The 10,373-nt window shown below is 54.0% G+C and overlaps 1 protein-coding gene across 1 annotated transcript in view; it reads right to left on the bottom strand.

The window, feature by feature from the left end:
- Positions 1-10,373, bottom strand: part of nup155 (nucleoporin 155) — a 279,092-nt gene that overhangs the window by 69,631 nt on the left and 199,088 nt on the right. The window contains exon 23 of the mRNA XM_038803930.1: positions 6,799-6,952. Coding sequence (XP_038659858.1) covers positions 6,799-6,952 — 154 coding nt within the window. The remainder of the gene's footprint in view (positions 1-6,798; positions 6,953-10,373) is intronic.

The raw sequence follows: 10,373 nt of genomic DNA on the forward strand, positions 1-10,373 counted from the left end.
TTAAAGAAATATCCAAATCCCACCCTTACAAATAGACACTTAAACCAATCCTCCACCCAAATTCAGTGGGTACACCTGACACAGCACAAACACACACCCTATAACGCACATCAACAAACACAGCACAAACACACACCCTGTAACCCACATCAACACACAGACAGCACACACACCCGATAACCCACATCAACAAACACAGCACAAACACACACCCTATAACCCACATCAACAAACACAGCACAAACACACACCCTATAACCCACATCAACACAGCACAAACACACACCCTATAACCCACATCAACACAGCACAAACACACACCCTATAACCCACATCAACACAGCACAAACACACACCCTATAACCCACATCAACACACACAGCACACACACCCGATAACCCACATCAACAAACACAGCACAAACACACACCCTATAACCCACATCAACACAGCACAAACACACACCCTATAACACACATCAACACACACACAGCACACACACCCTATAACACACATCAACACACACACCCGATAACCCACATCAACAAACACAGCACAAACACACACCCCGTAACCCACATCAACAAACACAGCACAAACACACACCCTATAACCCACATCAACACACACCCGATAACCCACATCAACAAACACAGCACAAATACACACCCTGTAACCCACATCAACAAACACACGCCCTGTAACCCACATCAACAAACACACACCCTGTAACCCACATCAACGAACACTGCACAAACACACACCCTTTAACCTACATCAACACACACACCCTGTAACCCACATCAACAAACACAGCACAAACACACACCCTATAGCCCACATCAACAAACACAGCACAAACACACACCCTATAGCCCACATCAACAAACACAGCACAAACACACCCTATAGCCCACATCAACAAACACAGCACAAACACACACCCTATAACCCACATCAACAAACACAGCACAAACACACACCCTATAGCCCACATCAACAAACACAGCACAAACACAACCTATAACCCACATCAACAAACACAGCACAAACACACCCTATAGCCCACATCAACAAACACAGCACAAACACACACCCTGTAACCCACATCAACACACACACAGCACACACCCTATAACCCACATCAACACAGCACAAACACACACCCTATAACCCACATCAACACACACAGCACAAACACACACCCTGTAACCCACATCAACACACCCAGCACTCGCACCCTTTAACCCACATCACCACACACACCACAAAGACACACCGTATATCAGACACCAACGGTAAGCAAATCCGGGGCACGTGGGCTTGGAGGGTAACATACCAGCATGGATTGAGGGTTGCTGACCGGAAAGGAAACAGGGTAAACGGATCACTGGCAGGTCGGCAGGCTGTTGCTATTTGGGTTTTACAAGGATCAGCGCTGGGGCCCCAGCTATTCCTAATCTTTAGCAGTGATTTGCATGTGGGGGCCAAATACAACATTTCCAAGTTTGCTGATGATGCAAAACTTTGTGAGAATGAGAGTTGTGAGGAGGATGCAAAGAGGGTTGAAGGAGATTTAGATTAAGAATGTGGGTGGGAACAAGGTGAATGGAATATAATGTGAAAACAATTGAGGTTTTTCACTTTGATCGTAAAAACAGATGGGGAGAGATTGAGAAGTATATTCTTGTTCACAAGTCACTAAAAGTGTACGTGCTGGTGCAGGAAGTAATGAGGAAAGATATTTTTTTTGTTCTCATTTATGGGACATGAGACAGCATTTATTGCCCGTCCCTAACTGCACTTACATTTCAGAGAGTCAACCACATTGCTGTGAATCTGGAGTCACATGCAGGCCAGATCGGGTAAGGATGGCAGATTTCCTTCTCTTTTTTAAAAATAAATTTATAGTATTCAATTAATTTTTTCCAATTAAGGGGCAATTTAGTGTGGCCCAATCCACCTACCCTGCACATCTTTGGGTTGTGGGGGCGAAACCCACGCAAACACGGGGAGAATGTGCAAACTCCACACGGACAGTGACCCGGGGCCGGGACCTGGGACCTCAGCGCCGTGAGGCCGCAGATGTCCTTCTCGAAAGGACATTAGTGAACCAGATTAGTTTGTTACGGCAATCGACAATGTTTTCCCGTTCATCATTAGACTTTTAATTCCAGATTTTTATTGAATTCAAATTGCACCATCTGCCCTGGCAGGAGACAAACCCAGGTATTATTCTGGATCTCGAAATTCCTAGTCTAGTGACAATATCACTGTGCCACTGCCTCCCTGATATTAGCCTGTATTGCAAAGGATTTGAGTACAGGTGTAATGATTTCTTCCTGTAATTGCACAGATCCTTGGTGAGGCCACAGCTGGCGTATTGTGTGCAGTTTTGGTTTATTACCCAAGAAAGGGAATAGTGGCAGTCGAGAGAGTACAACGGATATCACGAGACTGATCCTCGGGATAGCGGGATTGTCTTGCAAGGTGAGATTGAGGAGACAGCGCCTCTATTCTTGAGTTTTCAGAAGAATGAGAGGTGATCTCGCTGAAGTTTACAAAATTCTATGAGGGCTCAACAGGGTAAATGCAGGCAGAAAGTTTCCTCTGTTGGATGGCTGTTCTGCACCAGGGAACACAGTCTCAGAATCACAGGGAGGCCATTTAGGACCGGGATGAGGTGGAATTTCTTCAGTCCGAGTATGGTGAATCTTTGGAATTCTCTAACTCAGAGGCTCAATCTCAGAGTATGTTCAATGCAGAAGTTGATAGGTTTCTAGCGACCAATGACATCATAGAATTTTCATAGAATTTACAGTGCAGAAGGAGGCCATTCAGCACATCGAGTCTGCACCGGCTCTTGGAAAGAGGACCCTAACCAAGGTCAACACCTCCACCCTATCTCCATATCCCAGTAACCCCACCCAACACTAAGGGCAATTTTGGACACTAAGGGCAATTTACCATGGCCAATCCACCTAACCTGCACATCTTTGGACTGTGGGAGGAAACCGGAGCACCCGGAGGAAACCCACGCACACACGGGGAGGATGTGCAGACTCCGCACAGACAGTGACCCAAGCCGGAATCGAACCTGGGACCCTGGAGCTGTGAAGCGATTGTGCTATCCACAATGCTACCGTGCTGCCCAACAGGATACGAGGTTAGAGCGAGAAGATGGTATTGAGGTTAAAGGTCAGCCATGATCTAGTTGAATGGTGGAGCAGGCTCTGGGGGGGTTGAATACTCTACTCCTGCTCCGAGTTTCCTATATTTTCCTTTGTTCACGTTATCTAAACTTATCCAAATCTTCCCACATTTTCTTTTACTCCTAAGCCAACCCCAACACCACCTTGGGCAACTAACTTTATACCTAAAACCCACAGTCCTGGGACCGATCTGGTAAATGTTCCCGGCATCCTCTGAAGGACCCTCACACCCATCCTACCCGTAGTGACCACAACAGAACCCAATACTGTAGTTGTGGTTAAGCAGAACTTTATAAAAGGCGAGCATAATTTCTCTGCTTTTGTACTTAATAGCCCTTTAGCAAGTACACGATCCAAATGCTTTGCTAATCACACTCAGTCTGCACTTCCACCCTGTCAGTGTTGTAGTGTAAGAAATGTGACAACTAATTTCACAGAATTTAATTAATCTTTGAATTTGTCAATATATATGTTTTTGGAACATACCTCTTCATTCACCTGAGGAAGGAGCAGCGCGCCGAAAACTAGTGTTTGAAACTAACCAGTTGGACTTTAACCTGGTGTCGCAAGACATCTTACTGTATTTGTCAAGATGCCCCTTGAACTTCACCATCGTCCCTGCTTCCACCACCTCCTCCGGCAGCGAGTTCCAGGCACCCACTACCCTCTGTGTAAAAAAACCTGCCTCGTACATCTCCTCTAAACCTTGCCCCTCGCACCTTAAACCTATCCCACCGAGTAATTGACTCTTCCCCCCTGGAAAAAGCTTCTGACTGTCCACTCTGTCCATGTCCCTCATAATTTTGTAGACTTCTATCAGGTCACCCCTCGACCTCCGTTGTTCAAGTGAGAACAAACCGAGTTTATTCAACCTCTCCTCATAGCTAATACCCTCCATACCAGGCAACGTCCGCGTAAATCTCTTCTGCACCCTCTCTAAAGCCTCCACATCCTTCTGGTAGTGTGGCGACCAGAATTGCATAGATACATAGAAGATAGGAGCAGGAGGCCTTTTGGCCCTTCGAGCCTGCTCCACTATTCATCACGATCATGGCTGATCATCCAATTTAACAGCCAAATCCTGCTTTCTACCCATAGCCTTTGATCCCATTCTCCCCAAGTGCTATATCCAGCCGCCTCTTCAGTATATTCAAAGTTTTTTAACTTAAAGAACATTTAAATTATGAAGAGAGGTTGCATAGGCTGAGATTGTTTTCTCTGGAGCAGAGAAGACAGAGGGGCGACCTGATCGAGGTGGACAAGATTATGAGGGGCATGGACAGGGTGGTTAGGGAGCAGCTGTTCCCTTTAGTTGAAGGGTCAGTTGCAAGGGGACAAAGGTGAGGGGTGGGAGGTTCAGGAGGGATTTGAGGAAAAACCGTTTTAACCAGAGGGTGGTGATGGTGTGGAACACGCTGCCTGGGAGGGTGGTAGAGGCGGGTTGCCTCACACCCTTTAAAAAGTATCGCAATGAGCACTTGGCACGTCATAACATTCAAGGCTATGGGCCAAGTGTTGGCAAATGGTATAAAAATTGGCAGATCAGGTGCCTTTCCTGAGGCGATGCAGACTCGATGGGCCGAACGGCTTTTTCTGCACTATAATTTACTGTGATTCTGTGTAGAACCTTAGTTCGGCCACACTTGTTCATTCTGGTCGCCACACTACCAGAAGGATGTGGAGGCTTTAGAGAGGGTGCAGAAGAGATTTACCAGGATGTTGCCTGGTATGGAGGGCATTAGCTATGAGGAGCGGTTTAATAAACTCGGTTTGTTCTCACTGGAACGACGGAGGTTGAGGGGCGACCTGATAGAGGTCTACAAAATTATGAGGGGCATAGACAGAGTGGATAGTGAGAGGCTTTTTCCAGGGGGGAAGAGTCAATTACTAAGGGGCATAGGTTTAAGATGCCAGGGGCAAGGTTTAGAGGAGATGTACGAGGGATGTTGTCTTACACAGAGGGTAGTGGGTGCCTGGAACTCGCTGCTGGAGGAGGTGGTGGAGGCAGGTACGAAGTGACGTTTAAGGGGCGACGACAAATACCTGAATAGGATGGGAATAGAGGGATAGGGACCCCGGAAGTGTAAAAGGTTTTAGGTTAGACGGGCAGCATGGTCGGCGCAGGCTTGGAGGACCAAAGAGCAAAGAAAAGTACTGCACAGGGACAGGCCCTTCGGCCCTCCAAGCCTGTGGGCAGCATGGTAGTTAGCATAAATGCTTCACAGCTCCAGGGTCCCAGGTTCGATTCCCGGCTGGGTCACTGTCTGTGCGGAGTCTGCACGTCCTCCCCGTGTGTGCGTGGGTTTCCTCCGGGTGCTCCGGTTTCCTCCCACAGTCCAAGGATGTGCGGGTTAGGTGGATTGGCCATGCTAAATTGAAAAAATGAATGAAAATGAAAATCGCTTATTGTCACGAGTAGGCTTCATTGAAGTTACTGTGAAAAGCCCCTAGTCGCCACATTCCGGCGCCTGTCCGGGGAGGCTGGTATGGGAATCGAACCGTGCTGCTGGCCTGTTTTGTCTGCTTTCAAAGCCAGCGATTTAGCCTGGTGAGCTAAACCAGCCCCTAAATTGCCCGTAGTGTCCTAAAAAGTAAGGTTAAGGGGAGGGTTGTTGGGTTACGGGTATAGGGTGGATACGTGGGTTTGAGTAGGGTGATCATGGCTCGGCACAACATCGAGGGCCGAAGGGCCTGTTCTGCGCTGTACTGTTCTATGATGCTCTAACGGGCCTGTTCCTATGCTGTACTTTTCTTTGTTTTTGAAACAGAAAGATCAAGAGTGACAAAGCTGAGGTCTTCAAAATTCTGAAAGGTAGTGGGCAGCACGGTAGCATGGTGGTTAGCATAAATGCTTCACAGCTCCAGGGTCCCAGGTTCGGTTCCCAGCTAGGTCACTGTCTGTGCGGAGTCTGCACGTCCTCCCCGTGTGTGCGTGGGTTTCCTCCGGGTGCTCCGGTTTCCTCCCACAGTCCAAAGATGTGCGGGTTAGGTGGATTGGCCATGCTAAATTGCCCGTAGTGTCCTAAAAAGTAAGGTTAAGGGGGGGCGGGGGTTGTTGGGTTACGGGTATAGGGTGGATACGTGGGTTTGAGTAGGGTGATCATTGCTCGGCGCAACATCGAGGGCCGAAGGGGCTGTTCTGTGCTGTATTGTTCTATGTTTGATTAGAGTGAATACAGAGAAAGTGTTTCCTATTGTGGGGAACAGCAAAACTAATCAACTTCCATGAGATAGTCAAGAAATCAAATCGGGAATAGGGAAGAAACCTCTTTATCGAGAGAGTGGTGACAATGTGGAACTCACTATCGCTGGGAGAGGTTCAGCCAGATTGTTTAGATGAAGCTAACAGGAAGCCAGACAAGGATGTAACGGTGCAGGGAATAGAAAGTTACTTTGATAAGGATGGGAGCAATCCCAAGTGGAGCATAAACACCGGCATAGACCGACTGGCGCACAACAGCTGTTTCTCCTCGATATATTCTCACCAACCAAGACGCACGCACACCCCCACCATATGTACCTCACACCCACATCAGTCCGAGTACATTCAACAATAGATATGCCCACGCTCTATTCAGATACTGACATGTTGCGATGCCTCCTCATTGCTCAACATATTGGGGTCAGATGACAGAACTGGAGGCCCCGGAAGCTTGGGGACGCTGGGAGATTGTGGAGCGGCCTTACTTTGGTTTACCAGTTCCTGCAGTGTGTCCGAGATGCACTTGTAACAATTCAGCCTGAAGAACACAACACAAGTGTTAGGATGAGTTTAGAAAGGATTCAAGTTTGGAGTCACCTGGGCTCGGATTTGCAGTCAGGCAGGGCTCAGGTTGGGCTGAGGCAGGGGTCGGGATTGGGGTCAGGCAGGGGTCGGGATTGGGGTCAGGCAGGGGTCGGGATTGGGGTCAGGCAGGGGTCGGGGACAGGCAGGGGTCGGAATTGGGGTCAGGCAGGGGTCGGGATTGGGGTCAGGCAGGGGTCGGGATTGGGGTCAGGCAGGGGTCGGGGTCAGGCAGGGGTTTGGACTGGGTAAAGGCAGGGGTTGGGATTGGGGACAGGCTGGGTTTGGGGACAGGCAGGGGTTGGAGTCAGGCTGGGGTTGGGGACAGGTAGGTGTTGGGGACAGGTAGGTGTTGGGGACAGGCAGGGGTTGGGATTGGGGACAGGCTGGGTTTGGGATTGGGGACAGGCTGGGGTTGGGGTCAGGCTGGGGTTGGGGTCAGGCAGGGGTTGGGATTGGGGTCAGGCTGGGGTTGGGATTGGGGTCAGGCTGGGGTTGGGGTCAGGCTGGGGTTGGGGACAGGCTGGGGTTGGGGACAGGCTGGGGTTGGGGACAGGCTGGGGTTGGGGACAGGCTGGGGTTGGGGACAGGCTGGGGTTGGGGTCAGGCTGGGGTTGGGGTCAGGCTGGGGTTGGGGACAGGCAGGGGTTGGGATTGGGGTCAGGCTGGGGTTGGGATTGGGGTCAGGCTGGGGTTGGGATTGGGGTCAGGCTGGGGTTGGGATTGGGGTCAGGCTGGGGTTGGGGTCAGGCTGGGGTTGGGGTCAGGCTGGGGTTGGGGACAGGCTGGGGTTGGAATTGGGGTAAGGCTGGGGTTGGGGACAGGCAGGGTTTGGAGACAGGCAGGGATTGGGGACAGGCAGGGATTGGGGACAGGCAGGGGTTGGGGACAGGCTGGGGTTGGGGACAGGCTGGGGTTGGGGACAGGCTGGGGTTGGGATTGGGGTCAGGCTGGGGTTGGGGTCAGGCTGGGGTTGGGGTCAGGCAGGGGTTGGGGACAGGCTGGGGTTGGAATTGGGGACAGGCAGGGGTTGGAATTGGGGTCAGGCAGGGGTTGGGGACAGGCTGGGGTTGGGGACAGGCTGGGGTTGGGGACAGGCTGGGGTTGGGGACAGGCTGGGGTTGGGGACAGGCTGGGGTTGGGATTGGGGACAGGCTGGGTTTGGGGACAGGCAGGGGTTGGGGACAGGCTGGGGTTGGGGACAGGTAGGTGTTGGGGACAGGTAGGTGTTGGGGACAGGCATGGGTTGGGATTGGGGACAGGCTGGGTTTGGGATTGGGGACAGGCTGGGGTTGGGGTCAGGCTGGGGTTGGGGTCAGGCTGTGGTTGGGATTGGGGTCAGGCTGGGGTTGGGATTGGGGTCAGGCTGGGGTTGGGGTCAGGCTGGGGTTGGGGACATGCTTGGGGTTGGGGACAGGCTGGGGTTGGGGACAGGCTGGGGTTGGGGACAGGCTGGGGTTGGGGTCAGGCTGGGGTTGGGGTCAGGCTGGGGTTGGGGACAGGCAGGGGTTGGGATTGGGGTCAGGCTGGGTTGGGATTGGGGTCAGGCTGGGGTTGGGATTGGGGTCAGGTTGGGATTGGGGTCAGGCTGGGATTGGGGTCAGGCTGGGGTTGGGGTCAGGCTGGGGTTGGGGACAGGCTGGGGTTGGAATTGGGGTAAGGCTGGGGTTGGGGACAGGCAGGGTTTGGAGACAGGCAGGGATTGGGGACAGGCAGGGATTGGGACAGGCAGGGGTTGGGGACAGGCTGGGGTTGGGATTGGGTCAGGCTGGGGTTGGGGTCAGGCTGGGGTTGGGGTCAGGCTGGGGTTGGGGACAGGCTGGGGTTGGAATTGGGGACAGGCAGGGGTTGAATTGGGTCCGCAGGGGTTGGACAGGCAGGGGTTGGGGACAGGCTGGGGTTGGGGACAGGCTGGGGTTGGGGACAGGCTGGGGTTGGGGACAGGCTGGGGTTGGGGACAGGCTGGGGTTGGGATTGGGGACAGGCTGGGGTTGGGATTGGGGACAGGCTGGGGTTGGGATTGGGACAGGCTGGGGTTGGGATTGGGGACAGGCTGGGGTTGGGATTGGGGACAGGCTGGGGTTGGGATTGGGGACAGGCTGGGGTTGGGTTTGGGGACAGGCTGGGGTTGGGGACAGGCTGGGGTTGGGGACAGGCTGGGGTTGGGGACAGGTTGGGATTGGGGACAGGCTGGGGTTGGGGTCAGGCTGGGGTTGGCAAAAGGTTGGGGTTGGGGTCAGGCTGGGATTGGGTTTGGAGACAGGCAGGGATTGGGGACAGGCAGGGATTGGGGACAGACAAGGGTTGGGGACAGGCTGGGGTTGGGGACAGGCTGGGGTTGGGACAGGCTGGGGTTGGGGACAGGCTGGGGTTGGGGACAGGCTGGGGTTGGGATCAGGCTGGGGTTGGGTCAGGCTGGGGTTGGGGTCAGGCTGGGGTTGGGGACAGGCTGGGGTTGGAATTGGGGACAGGCAGGGGTTGGAATTGGGGTCAGGCAGGGGTTGGGGACAGGCTGGGGTGGGGACAGGCTGGGGTTGGGGACAGGCTGGGGTTGGGGACAGGCTGGGGTTGGGGGAGCAGGCTGGGGTTGGGGACAGGCTGGGGTTGGGATTGGGGACAGGCTGGGTTGGGATTGGGGACAGGCTGGGGTTGTGATTGGGGACAGGCTGGGGTTGGGATTGGGGACAGGCTGGGGTGGGTTTGGGGACAGGCTGGGGTTGGGGGACAGGCTGGGGGTTGGGGACAGGTTGGGATTGGGGACAGGCTGGGGTTGGGGTCAGGCTGGGGTTGGGGTCAGGCTGGGGGGTTGGCAAAAGGTTGGGGTTGGGGTCAGGCTGGGATTGGGGGTCAGGCTGGGGTTGGGACAGGCTGGGGTTGGGGACAGGCTGGGGTTGGGGACAGGCTGGGGTTGGGGACAGGCTGGGGTTGGGGACAGGCTGGGGTTGGGGACAGGCTGGGGTTGGGGACAGGCTGGGGTTGGGGACAGGCTGGGGTTGGGGACAGGCTGGGGTTGGGGACAGGCTGGGGTTGGGGACAGGCTGGGGTTGGGGACAGGCTGGGGTTGGGGACAGGCTGGGGTTGGGGACAGGCTGGGGTTGGGGACAGGCTGGGGTTGGGGACAGGCTGGGGTTGGGGACAGGCTGGGGTTGGGGACAGGCTGGGGTTGGGGACAGGCTGGGGTTGGGGACAGGCTGGGGTTGGGGACAGGCTGGGGTTGGGGACAGGCTGGGGTTGGGGACAGGCTGGGGTTGGGGACAGGCTGGGGTTGGGGACAGGCTGGGGTTGGGGACAGGCTGGGGTTGGGGACAGGCTGGGGTTGGGGACAGGCTGGGGTTGGGGACAGGCTGGGGTTGGGGACAGGCTGGGGTTGGGGACAG

The sequence above is a fragment of the Scyliorhinus canicula genome, chromosome 8 (assembly GCF_902713615.1).
Source record: "Scyliorhinus canicula chromosome 8, sScyCan1.1, whole genome shotgun sequence".
In the NCBI taxonomy this organism is placed as follows: Eukaryota; Metazoa; Chordata; class Chondrichthyes; order Carcharhiniformes; family Scyliorhinidae; genus Scyliorhinus; species Scyliorhinus canicula.